At 38.7% G+C, this 19,186-nt stretch overlaps 2 protein-coding genes across 5 annotated transcripts; one reads left to right on the forward strand and one right to left on the reverse strand.

The window, feature by feature from the left end:
* Window positions 1-137: 137 nt before the first annotated feature.
* LOC107041075 (ras-related protein Rab-18-B) lies at window positions 138-7,731 on the reverse strand. 4 transcript variants are annotated; one of them, XM_015261452.1, is made up of 5 exons: window positions 7,644-7,716; window positions 3,076-3,154; window positions 1,522-1,639; window positions 549-866; window positions 138-440 (listed from the first exon to the last, which is right to left on the reverse strand). In XM_015261452.1, the coding sequence occupies exons 3-5, from the start codon at window positions 1,597-1,599 to the stop codon at window positions 279-281; spliced, it is 558 nt and encodes a 185-aa protein (XP_015116938.1). In that variant the 5' UTR covers window positions 1,600-1,639; window positions 3,076-3,154; window positions 7,644-7,716; the 3' UTR covers window positions 138-278. The 4 variants fall into 4 exon arrangements, with proteins under 4 accessions (XP_015116938.1, XP_015116937.1, XP_015116939.1 ...); XM_015261451.2 differs by lacking the exons at window positions 3,076-3,154; window positions 7,644-7,716 and adding exons at window positions 1,818-1,925; window positions 2,036-2,724; XM_015261453.1 differs by lacking the exon at window positions 3,076-3,154 and having other exon boundaries at window positions 7,644-7,731.
* Window positions 3,022-17,787, forward strand: LOC107041073. Its single transcript, XM_015261449.2, has 11 exons — window positions 3,022-3,792; window positions 6,519-6,623; window positions 6,760-6,898; window positions 8,576-8,725; window positions 9,667-10,279; window positions 11,148-11,719; window positions 12,376-12,724; window positions 13,092-13,301; window positions 13,780-14,693; window positions 15,360-15,803; window positions 17,056-17,787. The coding sequence occupies exons 2-11, from the start codon at window positions 6,523-6,525 to the stop codon at window positions 17,248-17,250; spliced, it is 3,687 nt and encodes a 1,228-aa protein (XP_015116935.1). The 5' UTR covers window positions 3,022-3,792; window positions 6,519-6,522; the 3' UTR covers window positions 17,251-17,787.
* The last annotated feature ends 1,399 nt before the right edge of the window (window positions 17,788-19,186 follow it).

Below are 19,186 nucleotides of genomic sequence, written 5' to 3' on the forward strand. Positions count from 1 at the left end.
TAAATAATCAGTACTAAGATATAATCAAAAAATCATTTAGAAGAGAAATCGATTTAAAGAAACTCCCTTGTGACGTGTGAGATTTTTAAAATTAAATAGGAATTGAGAAGAATTGAAGGTTCTTTTTCATTAACAAATCTGTTTCAACTTTTATTATGAAAAAAGTGCGGCGAAAATGCTAATTTTGTATCAATTCCAGTAACTTATGTACAATATACGAAATAAATAGTAGCATTTATGTAGAAATCAATTGCGTGAGGGTTTTGGATCATTTTGGATTACAGGAGACTGCAGTAGCAGTTTGACGCTGGGTCTTGGGGCACGTAGTCGTCTGTTAACTGAAGACCTCGTTTTCCGGGGCGCTGTCTTGGTCCATTGCCCCCAGGGCTGTGCATTGTTCTCGAACGAGTGTGCTCCCATAATCCAGGGGTTTGAATTATCTGCAATAATTTTTTTTTCTTCAAGGATGTTCAGCCAAAATCGCAAGCACTCAACAAATTTTGCGACTCTTCTGCTTCAAATGCGACTTGTTTGAAAACATATATTACCTTTTGTACAAGCTCCTCAAAGCAACACTTGACTCCATCATCAGTTTTCGCACTGCTCTCGATGTACAACGTCTGATGTCTCCTGGCAAACGTCAGACCCTCCTCTATCGAGACTTCTCTGTTTGGCAGGTCAATTTTATTTCCAACTACCATTTTAACTATATCAATTTTATTGCAGTATGTGTTCAACTCCTCTAGCCACGTTTCTAGCTTTATAAATGTGTTTCTGTCTGTTACATCGTAGACCAATATAGCACCTTGGCCATCGCGGTAGTAGCTCGGGGTCAGTGTTCGGAAACGTTCTTGGCCTGCTGTATCCTAAAAATTATTTCCATTCATCTCGAAAAGTCATCGTAAATTGAATAAAAATCATTCGAAAAAATTAACCATTTAAGGATATCTAAAAATCTTTTACACTTTAGTACAGACCACCCTATAGTTTTAACCATTGTCAAACATCAAATTTGTCAGCGAAATTGTTGAAAAAAAATTGAAAAAAATAATTTCATAGAATTATTACATTTCTGAACTTTCGTTGTTTATAAATAAATAATTGAAATTGTTTAAACTTCCGGAAAGCTTATTTTCTAGGCATGAAATCGATTTCTGGTAAAAATTCAGAAAAATCGAAATTTATTGACTCTTTCAAATACAATCAAATTTTCTATTAAATTTTTCCATATGTGTACACGCACATATGGATGAGGTCTAAAAATTGCATTTTCGGGCTTTTAGGATCATACTGGGTCAATACAATCCAAAAAATCCAAAACTTAAATTTGAACGATTGCAAAGCTTCCATTCGTAAGCAAAAATCCATGCAATCAACAATTAAATAAGGTTTCAGCCTTCGAAAAAAATTCTGAAGTGTCCATTTTTCCCCCTGGACTCCTAGGTCGTTTATAAAAAAATTCCTCCTTTTACCCAGCTCATGCATGGATCGACTGGTGAACTGATGAAAAATCGTACAAACCCAAATAGCTAATTTCACTGTATCTCCATCAAGTGATATTTGTTTAGTTTTGTAGTCCATTCCCACAGTGCTCTGCATATTCTCGTAAAACTCATCCTCAGTAAATCTCAACAAAATACTGGACAAACAAATTGCATCATTATCATATGATTATCGTCATCAAATCAACAGAAACATTTACTATCGCCAACAGGAGCGAATCAAGACGAGGACATAAGGACAAAATTTTAATGTAAAGACGTAAAGCACAGCTGTAAAATTATTTTATAACTATTCCTATAATTGTTTCTCATCACCTGGACTTCCCCACATTGGATTCTCCAATCATGAGGAGTTTCAATGTCGTCAGTACTTCTGGATCCATTGTTATTGATATGTGCCTAAATCCTCGAAAACAATTGGACCTTTACTCAGAAAAAAACAAATCTAATAATTGTGAGTCGATGGGAATGGAGTGAATAGCATTGAACTCTTGGTTGAACACAAGATGGATTTTTGAATTGATGGGAAACACCTTTGGGAGAGCTCCAACGAATTCAAGAGGGAATAATAACTGGCAACAACGTCACTGTACACTGTGACACACACGATTCACAATTGCTTCCGCGATGAATTTTTTACTGTCGAAGGTCATTTTCTTATCAACACAATTTACTCTGTCAGTAAAATAAATCCCTGAATTATCATCAACAAAGTGAATTGCGAGAATTTTTATGCGAATCAATAAATAAATAAGGGAACAATGTGTTATTTTGATTGAAGGGATTCCAGAAAAAAAATTAAATCAATTCTAGGTTTTTTAATTAGCTATCACATTCTAGAATGTCCAACAATTCGGATAGATGGCGCAACTGCCGATAAGGAACTATAAGGACTTTTCCCTAATTCCCTCCATAATGAAAAAAAACATGAACGTATTCACGTCAAAAATTCAGATTCGCATGATTTTCCCATTAGAATATCCTAACACTTTATCGAGAATTCTGAATGAACCCCTAGAACTCAGAGACATTTAAAAAAATGAAAAAATAACACTTGAAAACTCGAAAGTTAATTTCAAGTCCGCGGCTTCGCCTCGGGCCGCCAAATTCTCACTCCTGAAAATTCCGTCCTATGGACATTTAAACTTTTTTACAATTATTCATAACTCAGAAACAAATGTAACAATAGACCTCAGTTTAGGTTCATCACAAAGGGAAAGAATTGTTCTTTGTATCGGAAAAAAAATTATTAAATTTCATCAACATTTCAACCCGTCACTAATATTTTAAAAAAGTCAAAAGTATCCATTTTACCCCAACCTCCCCTACTGTTCCGGACTTTTTGGACCACAATGGGTCGATATAACGCAAAAAACTCAAACCTTAAATTTGAACGATTACAATGCTTTCACTCGAAGCCCAAAACCTCGCTCGGTAACTTACCCCCGGTAGATCCACCCCCCAATAAACATGTTTACCATCAGCCTAAACCAAACCAAACACCTCCCCCTCCTCCCGACAGCACTCTACATGCACTCACACATAAAATGTCAAACTTAGTTGAAGATCTTACAGTGCATTCCCCCGCAGAGTCTCAGTTCTCCGCAAAAGCTCTCTAAGCCCTCGTACAATCTCTCAAGTTCCCCGAAAACCTGAAAAAATGGGTGAAATCCCGAGTGAAAAAATCCAAACAAAACCCCGAAAAATGATCGCCCCCACTGCACCCTCGGACCAGTGCAAGTGAAACCCTCAGAAGTCCCTGCAATGTTCCAGAGACTGGAAGAAAACGCTCAAACAATAGTCCACAATCGTTAATTCATTCGAACAATGTCAAACAAACATTCGTCCAGTGAGTGGTGATTTTATCGTGTGAATGTACCGTCTAATACCCACGTGTCTTCTGTCACTCATTAATGCGAGGGATTAAACTCAGGGATGATGAGTGTGCGTTTGTGTTTGATATCGTGATATATCGGTGTTCTGAGAAAGATGGCCGACGGTGATACGACGGGTCTCTACCCGTGCCCACTCTCCAGGCTAATGTGCAATTATTAAATAAAACCAAAAGGTTTTACCATTTTTTTTCACCTTAGTTTAGGCTATTTTTGACGAGTCGTTGATTTTTCGGAGTGGAGTGATATTCGTGGAAACATTTGTTTGGGGTTAACAGTGAATGTGAAATAGCGGGGGTGAGGTCTAGGGGCGGAAGTTTGAGGAAAAGGTTGACCTGGGGTTCTTGTAATTGTGCAATTTTTTGTTATTTTTTCGACGTCGACGAGTTGAAATTAAGGTAAGAATAATTTTTCTTTTTATTGTTTACAGGCTTTCTCTTGGGTTTCGAGGATTTATTCACGTTTTAGGGGTGCAAAGGGGTTGACAGGTTAATAAGTAATCGTGAGGGTTTGTTGCATGCGATAATCGATGACCAGTTTTTTAAATTCAATTTCTGAGGAATTTTCCACGTTTTTTTTTGTTTTTCGGGATTGGAATTATTAAAATTGAGGGGAGATTGGGGAACTGGGGGCGAAAATTGGGCGAGGGTGAAATTTTTCCGGGGTGGATCCTGAATTTGACTACTTTTCTGGGAATTTATGAGCCGAGTGGAGCGAAGGGTTGAGCATCGAATTGTTGTACTTTTTGGAGTGAATTTGTGGGATTGGTATTACTTTACATTCAATTGTTTTTTCCACGCGGGTTTGTTGGTGAGAAGTGTGACGAGTGGTATGTAATGGGCATGGGTGTACTTTCTCAGCCTCGTTTGAGCCAATTAAATTGACTAGGGGGGAGCAGCAACATGGGTGTATGACATCAGCTTCACTATCTTTCACGTTGTGTTAGGGACATCAATTCTAGTTTTCTTGGGTAAATGTGGAACATGTTGAGAAGAGGAGTTGAATGATGTATTTTTGTGGTGCGGAATGTGGGGAGAAATGGGGGAGGTGATTGGAGGAATTAGAATGGATTTTATCAGTTTTGGGAAGTGATGAAACGTTCAGCAGACTGGAATTATGATTTTTTAAATGTTTTTATTGCTATCGAATGGAAACTTTGTAATCGCTCGATTTTTCGATTCTCTAATTTTGCGTGGAAATGACTTGAAATGTCATGAATTTTTTTTTAATGAATTTTAACAAAAAACGGACTTGAGTGATAGCTAAAAATCTGAAATTTTGGCTCAGAATTGGTATTGTTTGGGAGCACATCTGGGCGAAATTTCAGCTCAATCGATCCAGTAGTTTTTGAGATACAGCGATTCCGAAAAATTTTTCTTTTCTCAATGTCTCGAGAACTACTGCATCAAATGAAGTTTTTTGGCGTCAAAATATTCTTCATGATAATATCTATTTTTCAAAGTATTCGTCTTGATGTCTCCAATCTAGATTTTTCAAAACATACATACCCGTTTCTATAAAGTTTACGAGATATTAGCGTTTTTTAATTTTTTTTGTCTGAAAGTTGCTTTGACGTTCCATTACATGAGTGAAAAATGTGGTGAAGGTCTAAAATGTTGGGCACTAGTTAGTATGATCGAGCTGCACTGCTGTGTAAAATTTCAGATTGATCGATTCAATACTTTTTGAAATAGAGCATTTGATGTAAAAAGCGTTTTTCGCATAAAATGACATATCGTTGTTCTACCATTGATTTTCACTCGCCAACATTTTTGAAAAATAGGGTCGTGTAGGTATTCCCATCCCACTGGATAAAACCGAAATTTAATTCTCAATTTTAGAAGGTCGTACGTTTCGACGAACCGTTTTCAGTAAAAATTGCCAGTTTTCAATTAGAAAATAAAATTTCTACGGATCCGTTCGGAAGCTTACTACCAATGGAATTGGTAGAAGTAAGCAATGAAAAAGACAAATAACGCATCAAGTAACGGAAAGCTCGGCCCCTGGTGGTTTTATGCACTGGAAGGGTTCAAAAATAAAAAATTATGAGGAGTAGGTCAAAGAGAACTTGATGTGACCTTTTATTGACCAACTCTTCTCATTTGTGTCTTCGAAAAGACTAGTCATTCATTAACTCCTTTGGCACAGAAAATCTGCGGATCATCTAATTTTCTCAGTAATGGAAAGGTCTAAGAGAAAATGTGAAAAGACTTTTTTTGTAGCCGATGAAATTTTCTCTGGAAAAGGTCATTCGACGATTTTTTAAAGTGGAGTTTTGCGCGCGCGAAGCACTTTCCACAAATCGTGATGAAATAGCGATGGCCTCGTGCCGCAAAGTAAACGAAAAGTCTTTTTGTTTCCTTGTAAAAGAAAAAGGCACAGTTCGGCCATTCGCTGAACGTAACATCACTGTCAAAAAAATATTGTTCGACACATGTGAGACGGGAATTTTCAGCTCGTGCGATTGGCAGCCCTCGGCTTCGCCAACTTCACTCTCGTGAAAATTCCGTCTCACTCCTATCGAAATATTCTATATCAAACACTATTTAAGGAGGGCATTTCTCCAGGCCAGTCATTCCCAGGTGGTCCAAATCCACCTCCAAATAGTACAATCACCTTAATTATCGGATGATAATGCTGCATATGACCTTCAATGAACTCCATCAAAAATTATTAACACCTAGAATTATTCCAAATTACTTCACGTAAGAAAATCTCAAATATGAAAAAATTGAAAAATAATGGGTGTTCGTTGAAGGTCATATGTAGCATAATCATCCCATAATTCAACATGATTATAATATTTGGAGATGGCCATGGACCACCTGAGAATGACTGGCCTGGAGAAATACCCTCCTACAAAAATAAATTCGTCTCTCAAGAAAAGTATTTCCTGAAACCTGACAAAATTGACCGGCAAAAATAAAATGACTTACTCATCTCAAGGGAATGCGATATTTTCAACTCCTTTCTCCACACATTTCCTGAAATATTTTCCCGATTCTCGCAACAATTTTCACCCGAAAGTATTGAATTATCCCACCGCAGGGGAGAGCAACCCTATGAAATCCGAGAAGAGTTTTTCTCGATAATTCATATATTCCTCTTTTCATTAATATTACAGCAGAATGGAATGGGTGGAGATAATCGAGCCGCGTACCAAAGAGCACATGTACGCCAATCTGACGACCGGCGAGTGTGTCTGGGATCCTCCACCGGGAGTTCATGTGTACGTGCGAATTTTTTTACACACGTAAACTTTTGTGATTATTTTATAGGCTTGTGGCGTAGGCTTTTATTGATTCTACAGGGGTTTTCCATTGATACCGAGGATGTGACTTTTTTTTTCATTGACTTTATTGCAGGAAGAAGACGGACAACAATCAATGGTGGGAGTTGTTCGATCAAAATACCTCGAGATTTTATTATTACAATGCAACGTCACAGAAAACGGTGTGGCATCGGCCGACCGACTGCGATATTATTCCGTTGGCGAAGCTTCAGGTAAAGGAAAAACACCAAATCATTAATTCATTCATAATTAATTTATTATTAGGAGGATATGGAGACGTTGCGAATTATGCATGTATTACCGTGGTGGCACCAGTTTTCGAATAGTCAAGGGGCACCCATCAGTATCGAATTATCCATGTTTTTTTTCGTCGAATGTGAAATATCAACTTTTAGAAGTCAATTCGGATGTTTTTCCCACAGAAAGACACTTGATTTTGATTGAAAAAGTTAATAATTGAGTAATGAAGAGGTAAATCGGTACAAGTCAATTTTGACAATTTGCCAGTTTTCGAATAAAACGAATTAAAGGGGCTTGGACGAAGAAAATTTAGGAAATCGTTTATGAAAAACATCCAGAACACTTTTATTGTTATTTAAACAGTAAAAATCTGATTAAAAACTAGTAAATGAGCTCTTTCCAACCGTTTCTTCTTCACTTCGCGATGTTCGCGTAAGAAAATCGTGAAATACGTTCATGAAGATCGTAATTTACATTTTTATTTCGACCGTAAAAAACGCTTTTTTAAAGTCTAAATTCCAATTTTCGTGACGGAAAAAAAGCCACCAGACATCGCATTGACGTTGAGCGTAAATTACGTTTATCAAAAAATTAAGTTTAGGTTTTTCTGTGTTTGTGGATTCCGAATGACCGCTAAAATTCTCGTTAAACCCTCAAATAAAAAAATTGTGTTATTCCACTCACATTAGCATAATTCCAGGAACTCCTCATATTTACCCAGCTCAAAAATCATTTCCTTCTCCCCGCTACCTCTCACCCAAATTTTTTTCCAATCCTCAGCACCGGAAAGTATGACTGACTGAGGCGTCTCTTTCTCTAAATCTAAAAATAGATTCATTTTGGCTGGTGAAAAAGATCAGCCTCGAGCTTAAGAATCCTCAGTACCTAAAACGTATCTCAAGAAATAGCTTGAGTAGCTCTTAACCCTGAAAGCCAACCTGGCGGAGAGGGGGAAAGGGCCAAGATGAAGTTTATGATTTACCGACTCGGAAAAGATTTATATTTTCCTCTTCTTGATGGTTTACTTGCTTAGCTATTTTAACTACAAGATTTCCTAATTTCTTTTGCCCTCGACTGGAACCATTACAGCGAAACGTAATGTTTATTTCCGGGTTCTGGTTAATCTGCTCAACGTTGTTGAAAATGAGTTTATTCGCAGACGCTGAAGCAAAACATTGAGTCTGCAATTTTTTTTATTTCGAAGTAGTTCAGTGGCTGAACGAGTCGAGTGAAATTTCACGTTTTTCTTCATTAGGTGATTATTCACGGAATGAGCATTTCTGAGGAAAATAAAAAAATTCGAGATCCCCTCACGGCAAATTTTGTCAACGAAAAAGAAAGAAAGTTTTTCCAGCTACAGCTAAGGTTTTTTAAAAATTTCACAATTTCAACTTTTCAACGTCTGACAAAATATCAAAAATCTTTATTTGTGTTATCACGATTTCCCCCGAAAAAACAAGAATTTGTATCCAAATATGAAGTCAAAATTCTTCGTGAAATTAATTTCTGTTGTAGCCTATTAAATTCTCTATACGGAAAAGGTCTCTCCATGCCGTTCCCTAATGAACCTAGGCGCCGGTCTCTGTTTAATCCGCCATTTCCGGGTGTTTAATTTGTTTAACATTGTTGGAAATGGCTTTTATTTGCAGACATTGAAGCAGAACACAGAGCCACCGAGTTTTGGTGCTAGTGGGGGTGATGTCCAGTCAACAGAGTCGAGGAGAAAAGAGTCTGTGTCAACACAAACACAGACAACGTCTGTTGGAAGATCTTCTAGATATGATCAAGATAATGCAACAGTGAGTTAACGCCTTTTTTAAACTCAGCACATCAAAGAAGGTTTTCAGAAACTCACCCCACGGTTATGCGAGCTTTGACGAACGGAAATTCCTTTTGTGTGTGAAAAATTGTGAATGACAGGGTGCAAGAAAGAATACATTTCTTCGATATTTCGGGAACTAGAAGGGCTGGAAGATTAAAAATAGCCTCATTCATTAGGCGGGGAGATTTTTGCTGGAAAACAGAGCTTAACGATCATTTTAACTTTTCCGGAATGGGAATTTTCGTTTTTTCTGATCTGTTGGATCATAGAAGTTCCAGTATGCATTCTCAACAGCAATTTCAAAAAGTTTCAATTTTTTTTTTCAACTTACAGATAGAGTAATCTACGCCTCCTGCTCGTTCCGCGTGCCGACCCCCATATGATCCGCATACAACCTCCATTATCCATATTCTGACCCTCGTGATCCTCATATCTTCATTTCTGACCCTTAATTTTGGAGGATCTAATCCTTGTGACACTTATTAAACCTTTAATCTGCCGCTTGTTACCTTTATTTGGACCCTTAATCTGACCTTTGTGACCTTTAATCTTGTGACCCTTAATCTGATTCTCCTTACAACCCTCGTGGCCCTTATTTCAACCCAGGTGACCTTGGGTTTTTGATCCCCATATCCCTTATTTGGATCCTGACTCTGACTCTTGTGACCCTTAATCTGATCCTTGTGACCCTTATTTGGACCCTTAATCTGACCCTTGTGACCCTTATGTGGACTCCTAATCTGACCCTCATGATAACACTTGTGGCCCTTATTTTGACCCTGGTGACCCTCAGTTTGTGACCCTTATGTGAACCCTTATTCTCACCCTTGTGACCCTTAATCTAACCCTCGTGCTCCTTATTCTAACCCTCGTGACCCTTAATCTGACGCTTGTGAACGTAAACCAAACTATTTTCAGCACTTGAGTGGTGGGAGTAAGCCTCGCACTTCAGGCATAGGTATCGACCCGAAGCTATCACCACAATCTCCCTCGCCGTCATCAAGGCGTCCACACCATCATCATCATCATCATCACCACCATCAGTACAACAATCGTCACTCCCATCGTCACCACGATCAAACGACCCACCAGCCATCCTCATCATCCTCAACCAGACGTCATCACAATCACTCTCAGGACTCTGGGCGCTCCAGCGATAGCTCAGTGTCACACAGTCGCACGTCTCTGGAGTCTGGTGCTGCTTATCGTCTTCTCGAGTCGCCACATCGTCATCACCAGCGATCCAATGTACTTCAGCCCCCATCAACATCTTCAAATCGGGGTCACAGTGCTGCGGGAAGCAGCAGCAGCACCGGTGGCTCCGCTAGTACTCTAGAAGCAAGATCACATAAGAGTGGAACACTTGAGAGTATTAAAAATCAAAAAGGCATACCCATTTCTGGAGAACCACCGCCACTTGGGTTGTCCTTGTCAACGAGCACTCCACTTTTTAAGAAAAAAACATTTGGGGAGCATCCGAGCCAGAGAGATGCCAGGGGAGCGAATGCTGAGTCTGAGAGGAGTAGAAATGGTAGAGTTTATTGATATTTCAATTCTACAGTTTTTAGGGGACGATTCTATCTCGAGGATGTCTTCTAGTCGAAAGAAGTGGGTCGAGAGAAAATTAATGAGGGGGATTTTTTGCGACCAATTGAATTTTCTGCTAAAGAGGACTCAAGGATATCCAAGTACTTTGGCTATTTTTTCTTCTTTGGCTTTTCTACTTTGTCGTTTGACATTCGAGTTTTCATTTGAGTCCGATTTGGGGTTGCATTCTTTCGATCATTGATTTTGCTCCACGCTTCGTTATTTTTCGATGAGTTGGAATTAGACTGCTCACTCAACTGTTAGCAATTAGCATTATTGGTTTTGTCAAGATCATTGCCATTGTATTGCCACGGTTTCCAGTGCATCTCAATTATTCCAGCCGCCTGCAACTGATTTTGCTGAAAATTTTTATCGGAACTTTTGACCCACTTCTGGTGTGACTATATATTGACAACGGGAAAACGCATGTGCCTTTCTACTGCGGCCTTTCAAAGTCATTCATGCTGCTAGATAAATTATTTAAGCTCATCGATAAGTGAACTCAAACGTCAAATTACTCGAGAATGATTGAAGTAATGAGATGAATTAATCTCTCTGCAGATATGTTCAAAAAAAATCAATGGAATACATAATTAGAATTTCATGACTATGAAATATGTTTTTATTATTTAAATGGACGTGGAAAGATCGTTCAAAAATCTTTCTTGACATATCCTTCCATCACTAATTACCCAGATAATGGAACAAACGTTGATGTGATCGATTCTCCCCATCCCCAAGCAATTTTCCCCCGAGGCGTCACCAACAATTCAATTACCCACTCGCTAACCCTTAAAAATCTATGTCACCAGGTCGTGAAAGCAGCAGAGGCTCTTATGGCCCAGAGCCAAGTACCTCGCCCTATCGAGAATCTTCAATGGAGCCACGTGCATTCAGACAAGAAATGCCTCCCTATCGTCCACCAGAAATTGCCCCACCCCACACCTCAAAAGCTCAATCACAAACTGAAAAATACGGTTCCCTCATTGAAACGAGTAATCGTTATCATCGTGAGCGTGACTCTTACCACCGAGATCGGGTGAACAGTCTGGAAAAGAGTAATGCGTCGGGTTATTACTCTGGTGGTGTTCATCCTAGAAATATGAATAAAAATGATGTTCCTGGTAATATTTGTGGAAGTAACATTGGGAGTATTGGGCGGAGGCATCATGGCTGTGCTGGTTCACTGTCTGAGGCTAATGTCAGGGAGATTTATGGTGCAATGCTGGCAGAGAGGAATGAAGCGTCGAAAAGGGGAAATCAGCATGGAAATGTCACCAAGCAGAAGAGTTTGGAAGTCTCTGAGAGATCTAGGGATAAGGAGAAGGAGAGGGAGGAGTATGGACGTACTAAGTGCAATAATTTGATGGAAAATAGCCAACAGGTAGACAATAACTAATACGAAATGAATGAATGACTCTTTCTCTTTTATACTCCCATTTCCTGGTCATTGAAGTTTTAAGATTACCCAGAGACGAGGAATGAAAGAATTTTTCCAACTTTTTTTTTTCATGAAATCGTAAAATACACGAGGTGGGGATTACCATGGGGCCAACTACATTCGGTTGACCATTCCAGGGTTAAACTTATTGTGAAAATGAAACATAACGTCTGATTGACTTTTCAATAGATTGAAAATATAATAATTTTCATGATTATGTGACCAAAAAAAATGCAATTTCATTGACTATTTCAGATATTAACTAGTTTCTCAGCAAAAAAATATGTGGAAATTTCATGTGAATAAGTAATTGTTAACAATTTCAAGATTTTTTACTTAAAAGTGCAGAAGTAATTTTCTAACAGTGTTATCTATTTCGACTTGAAATGTATTTAGGGAACTAGTGGGTTTAAAAAAAATGTCAGAAGTTTCATCCAATGTTTCATCAAATGCAAGAGATGTATTTTCACGATAAAAATGTTCTCTTTTGAAAACTGATTTAGAGACGAAATCCAATTATCAGTTTCACTCACTTCACGAGTCGGTTCTGTTCTCAATAATTTTCATTTCTTCAAAATGTATTTTACAATAATTCGCAGGCACTGGCGAGAAGCTACAGTTTTGTACAGCAACAGAAGATGCAGCAGATGAGGAGACGTGAGCGTGACGATGATTCTATGCATGAGAGGTACCTGGTAGGACAGGTGCACGATCAGAGGCACAGACTTGGAAGTAATACCAGTAGTAGTAACGATAGTAACTCCAGTGGGAACAGTGCTATCTGTGATGAATTGGGGGGGAATATCGAGGAGGAGGTTGACGACAGAAAGAAGAGGAGCAATGGCAATCCCAGCCCACCTGCTTCACCCTATTATGGGAATTTGTTGGTGGATGCTGATCACTTATTGCCTTTGCAGCACTATATTCTGCAACAGGCTAAACTCTCTGGTGAGAATTTCAATTCTTTTACTCATTTTTTCACGGACTTGATTATGGATATTAAAATTGTTGACTAATATGTGTGGAAATTATCATCATTTGAAATTTATTCCACATCATTTTTAATTTAAAATTTTTTATTTGTATTTAAAAAATGGAAATTCAACTTTTCTTCACTTGTAAAAATTAAATTCTCAGTTTAAAATATGAATCTGGTATTGTCAACCATTTAATAATCCCAGTAATGCGAGAAAATTTGCGACAATTATAATTATTATGATTTTTTCCTCTTATGCATTCTCTAATAAATAATTGATGAGATGAAATTGGAACAAAAGGTCACGATAGATTGGTAAAAATTCTTTGTGTTATTCAGGTTGTTACAAATTCGGAGATCCTCTATTAGCAGAGGAGGGCGATGACTCGTTGGACGAAGATGGCGGGAGAGAGGTGGACGACAGTGGTGAGGGTAGAGGAATTTCCGGTAGGGGTGAGGATGACTCAGACGACCAGTTTGCGGATGACGAGGCTGCTAGCAATCAGGGGGATTCTTCGAGTCAAGAGTACCTGGAGGATCACTATGCCGGTGAGTCATAGACGATTAAATTTGAATTCATTCATATTAATTGTTGTATACATTAGGGAAAACTCGTTTTACATCACAAACAGTTGCAATTAAAACATATATTTCTCTTCATTCAATTCTATTTTTTCTTCAACTTTTTTACTGTACAAAGAAGGTAGAATCGATGAATGCCACCACTCGAGACTGAGATATATAATGAAATAAAGTATTCGAACATGAAAAAAGCTTCGGATAAAATTGAATAAGATTTCCTTTTACCTAATTGTGACAGATTTTCAACCTATACAACCGATTGCCTCCTTTACAGTTCTATCTCTCCCCTCAGCCCTTCGATAAAATGTCAATGATAAAACTTCTACTTTGATGAGAAAAATAATTTGCAACATGAATGATTTATGCAGTCAATTTTATTTTCCTTTTTAACTGAGTTGTCCACTTGATAGATTAAACACCCTTAATTGAACACTTTTTCCCCCAGATTTGGGCAACTACGACACAGCAGGTCTGGCAACCTACTACAATACAGCAGAGACCCTCACGAGATCGCAGGCTGCAAGTTCAGCCCAAGCAACCCTGCCGTCGACAGCCCCCCTGGCCCCCTCCCTGGCCCCCCAACAAGCCTCCACAATTCCCTCCTCCCACCCTGAAATTCGTGAAACGAGTGCTGTCGGCTCCACCAGGCCGATCTCCTTGCCCGCCTCAAACGTATTCACGAGCCTAGTCAAAAGCTACGATATAGCAGATGGAGATGATCACAGAAGGGACGACTCGACCAGCGGTGGTGACATCGAGAAATACGCCCAGGACAACTTGAACTTGAATTGTGGAAGGCCAAAAGGTCTCAGATTGCTCTTCAGGAAAAAATTCAGTGTCCGAGATATTCTCAGTTGGACGAAGGATCCAATTCCCAGGCCAATGCTGAATGTCGTCGAGGGTGAAAAGTTGCTGAAGAGAGAGGCCTGCAACTTGTTCAGACTCGTACAAGTCTACATGGGGGATAGAAAGGCCAATGTGGGAATGACATTGGACGGAGTTGCCACTGATGTCGTGAATACAGTATTCTCAAAACCACCACTGAGGGACGAGCTCTACGTGCAAATTTGCAGACAGACGACTGAGAATCCGAGGAAGGAGAGCTTGAGACGGGGCTGGGAGCTCATGGCTGTCTGCCTTGCTTTTGTACCACCCAGTGCCACCTTCGAGCCGTATTTGGAGGGCTACATGAATCGACACAGAGATCCTAATTTTCAGTTTCCTGAGGTCGCCAAGTGGCCGATTCATGTGCAGGTTAGCCATTATGCTACCGTTGCTTGTCGAAGGCTGCAGAGGATCGGGGCACACGGGAAGAGGCAGCCCAGGAAGGCTACACTCGAGGATATCGATCAGGCCAGGGTAAATTGATCATTTTCACTGAATTTTTTTGGTTGTTGTCTTCTTTGTTTAAAGTTGGTTGAGAGTTGCTGGCAATGGGAAAGTTCAATTCGTCATTGTTGTGTCAATTCTTTGCTCTCACACAATTGAAGTTGTTTCTGCAATACAGTTGCTGTTAGCTCTCGGAAATTGGAATTCTCTGGACAATGAGACGATGCTCATAATGAGGGCGGTTTTTTTTTCTATTGAAACAGGTCCCTATTTTTCATATGAATACATTATTTATGACACAATTCATTTATTTTGACAATTTATACAATTGATTTATGTTTATAACAGCATCATTGTTTATCAAGTTACAGAATCGTCATGAGCTTTTTACATCAGAATCTCGCGAGTCATCAAGTAATGATAAAATGAGCGATAAATATTAAAGATTTATATGAGCAATATGAGATCTATCGACCACTTTTTTGGAAAGTAATCGGACGATAACGGCCACATACCCTTGTTCCCATTAATTCTCATAATTTTCTCAGACTCCAAACTCTACCTACCAGCCAATCGGAATTTAACGGGCAAAGACAGAAACATCATTAACGCCGATTCATTTTTTATCACCCAGTCGGAAATAATTGGACTGTTTAACCAGGGTAGCCTCCGATATGTATTTTTTCAACCTTCTAGCTTCAAATATTCCGTGCGTCAATGTTTGGCGCAACCCTGTCAGAGGTGATGGCACTCCAACGTGATCGTTTCCCCCAACGTGACCTCCCCTGGGTGCAGACAACGCTGACTCGCCAGGTGTTGGTGCGAGGGGGTACTCTCACAGAGGGAATTTTCCGTGTGTCAGCGGACGCTGATGAGGTCAGCGCGTTGAAATCGTGCCTGGACAGATTCGAGGATGGCGGATCTCTAGCCGCCTCTCAGGATGCTCACGCCCCTGCCTCGTTACTCAAACTCTGGGTGCGAGAGCTGTACGAGCCACTCATTCCAGACTCGTTCTATGCTGAGTGCGTGTCCATGAGGCATGATGAGTCGGAGGCTTCCGCAGCTGGCGCTGCTGCCATTATTGACAGACTTCCTGATCTCAACAGACGCGTATTGTGTCATTTGATGCGTTTCCTTCAGGTAATTAATTCATACTTTTCTGCCGTTCGTTCAGTGCATTATTCAATGCCTCGAGGGCCTCGAATAATGCATGAATTGTTATCATCAGGGATAGCGTGATTTATGATATTGAATTAGGGTTAAATTTTTACAGTTAAAGTCAAGTAAATGATTTCAGAGATAATTTTCACTACTTTATTTTATTGTTTTTTGTTTTATTGGTATAAGAGTCAAACAGCCGAGGCCAATTGCATGGGTTAAGGGTATCCAGGTGCTTGCATTTGAGCCCGATTTGACCCTAAATTTTCAAACCTTTTACAATAATTTTATTATTTAAACTTTGCACGTTGGAATTTGAATTTCGATATTGAACAGTTGGAAAACATTTTGAAAATCGGGGGACGGGGGTTGACACTTGTGAGAGCGGTTCACTGGGGGGTGCGTCGTCAGTTTTTGGGAATAAATTATGGGTTTTTTGGGTAAATATTCAAGGAAAAGTGATTGTAGGGGTTCCTTAAGGGGTAACGGTATCAGTGACAGATAAATAATTGACTGAGATCTTTGAGATTTTGTCCTGAATAATTTTCATATTTATAGGAGTAAAAAATTACAGATTTATTTACCACCGGAAACTGTAATGAAAAAAGTGAAATTGCTTGTCTACCATTGGACGAATTTCAAAATACAGATTTCACAGGCGTGGAACAGATGGGCGCGGAAATTAGTGGCCACAGGTGGTTAAACAGGGCTCGGTATTGCAGATACGCTCAGCGATTGTGTTATCAGTCGAATTTTTTAGTGCAACGGGACGTTGAGAGGTGGCGGGATTATTCTCATTTCAAGCGGAATTACAAACTGAATTCAACGGATCATCGGGCAGTAGAATATAATAAGTTGAATCAGCCAGGGAGGAAGTAGAAAAATTAACCGGTGCTTTTAGTGATTCAGTTTGTAATTCCGCTTTAAATGAGAAGAATCCCGCCATTTCTCAACGTGCCGCTGCACTAAAAATTACAACTGGTAAGCCATTTCGGTTGAATCTACAGTGTGATTATTAATATTTTGGTAAAATTACAAAAAGTAATGATTGATGCCGATCCTTAGTTATTATTCTTGGGAAATTCTGAAAATTTTTCAAGTCCCAATTCTTACAGGAGTTTTATACCAATTTTTACAGACAAACTGTTTATAAAAATAGTTGTAGAATTAAATCCAGAATTGCCGTTCACACTATGACCTGTCTCTAACAACAGGAATTTTTTTTTGTTCACAGATATTTGCAAGATCAGAAGTAGTCGCTCGTACTAAAATGGACGCCAATAATCTAGCAATGGTAATGGCACCAAATATATTACGTTGTACCTCACAGGACCCACGCGTTATACTTGAGAATGCAAGGAAAGAAATGGCTTTTGTTCGCATATTAATTGAGTCCCTGGACACAGCTTGGGTCGATGATCTTCACTGACCGTGCCATCATAACTAAAGGATAAAAAAATTAATCTTTGCACTAGCTCCCCCCTTCACTATGCCAAAAATACTAAGAGAAGAAAAACTTGATTTTTTGAAAGAAAAAAAAATCCGCTGTAAATTATCACCCTGTAATGTTAATTCCTTTTTTAAATTTTTTATTTGTCGTTTAGTGTCGTAATAATTGTGTTCACATGGAAATTATAATTAATATAAATAACGAGTTGCCATTTTTCTTCTGAAATTAGTCTCAGATCGCCTTGGCAATAAAAAAATGCGATTATATGATTAGTATGAAGTAATGCTAACGCCAATTGGAAATTCTCATTTCCCGTTTTTTCTATAAAACCACCAATCGCTATTTATTATTTATAAAAACAAAATCAAGAGTTGAAATACAAGTTTAATTCGGTGATTATTATATGTACAATATAACGCCTGATGTATATGTAATTTAATCGAAATGAAGTCTTGTTATCTTGTAAATTCTCATCATAAAGAAGTATCTCATTAAAAAAATATCATTGAGAGTAAATATGGCTTATTTCTGTAGAAAATTTCTTCACATTTTAATATTGATTTTTTAAATTTCTGTTGTTTTACTTTTGAAGTATTGGAATCGTTCTGCTTTTGGTTTTTCTAATTTTGCTTGGAAATGATGTCGAATGGTCTGAAATGTAAACATACGAAGTTTGACGACCATTTCGTCGTTGCATGTCAGAGTAAGTGGGGCGTAATAAGTGTATGTATTAGCATAGCTAATACAATAATTTCCTCCTTTTGGCTCTACGACAACAAATGTACGTTCGTGGGTCTATCCGGTGGCCAGCAGTCATAAAATCGAAGATTTGAGGGATTAAAATAATTTTTAAAAATTCTCAAATTTATCTGATACATCAATCACCTATTCTGCTTATTTCGTCCTGATCTTTTGTCTTCGGCTTCATTTTTGCCCTCCGGCCATCAATATTGTAATACCTGGAGTCACGCATTTCACATCAGCCAATACTGGGTGAATAAAACCAACACCATTTTTTCCAAAATTTGATGGATTTTCGATTACGAGGAGAACATGGAAAAAACGACTAGTGGATGTAATTGTTGGTATGTTCAGTGGGGCAGGTATGTACATCACAGATATTACTTATGCACAGGAAATTCATAAGTGCACCCGTCGAATTTTCCACGTAAGTTGATGGAATCAATTTTAAGTCATCGAGAAGTCTTCGAGAAGCCCATTATGGGCAGTCACATGAGGAGTGATTAATAATGGACAAGGGCTCATTAATTGAGAAAGGGAAATGGACGGGGGAGGAAAATGGAAGGTCTGAGAGAGATTTAAATCGTACCCCCAGAGTAACTTCATCAAACCTCCTCTCTTTTTAAAAATTCATTAAAAAATTTTGGCTTGAAACCGAGGATTTAGTACAGATCAAAATATAATTACCTGAAAAAGAGGAATTATGTACACGGCTGGCCACGATACCGAGACTAGTCTCAGGAGCACGTCCAGAATTTTCGAGTCGATAAAATTCAAAAACAAAATTCACGGTCTCACCAGGAGCAACTACCAAAGATTACACTGATTACAAATGATCACCACTTGATTACCAAAACTTGATTACAAATATGGCAATCATGTGATTACAATGATTACATTGATTTCACTGGGATTGCAATTGATTCCATCAGCGAGTGACAACACGATTACGCCTGTGCATAGCCCCTCGGATTCAAATCAAAATCTTCCGCAATATGGAATATTAATTGTTATGATATAAAATTCGAGTAGGAAAAAGACCTTGATAAGAATCGCCGCAATAATCCTTAGAGAGCTCACTTGATTATTTTTTTAAAATAAATTACGCCAAATTTATCTTGATCAGTTTCGACTAGGGAATGATGATTCCTTTATTTTTTCATGAAAAAATACC

Source organism: Diachasma alloeum, unplaced genomic scaffold (genome assembly GCF_001412515.2).
Source record: "Diachasma alloeum isolate Michigan unplaced genomic scaffold, Dall2.0 Dall_scaffold_00354, whole genome shotgun sequence".
Lineage (NCBI taxonomy): Eukaryota > Metazoa > Arthropoda > Insecta > Hymenoptera > Braconidae > Diachasma > Diachasma alloeum.

Bases quoted from the DNA above. Each gene is read 5' to 3' on its own strand.
- LOC107041075 (XM_015261451.2), bottom strand. From the start codon at position 1,885: ATGGATCCAGAAGTACTGACGACATTGAAACTCCTCATGATTGGAGAA. The intron at 867-1,521 runs GTTTGTACGATT...AATAATTTTTAG, and splicing joins CAGTGAAATTAGCTATTTGG to GATACAGCAGGCCAAGAACG. The intron at 441-548 runs GTAATATATGTT...AAATTATTGCAG, and splicing joins TTGAGGAGCTTGTACAAAAG to ATAATTCAAACCCCTGGATT.
- LOC107041073 (XM_015261449.2), top strand. From the start codon at position 6,523: ATGGAATGGGTGGAGATAATCGAGCCGCGTACCAAAGAGCACATGTAC. The intron at 6,624-6,759 runs GTACGTGCGAAT...ACTTTATTGCAG, and splicing joins CCTCCACCGGGAGTTCATGT to GAAGAAGACGGACAACAATC. The intron at 15,804-17,055 runs GTAATTAATTCA...TTTTGTTCACAG, and splicing joins ATTTGATGCGTTTCCTTCAG to ATATTTGCAAGATCAGAAGT.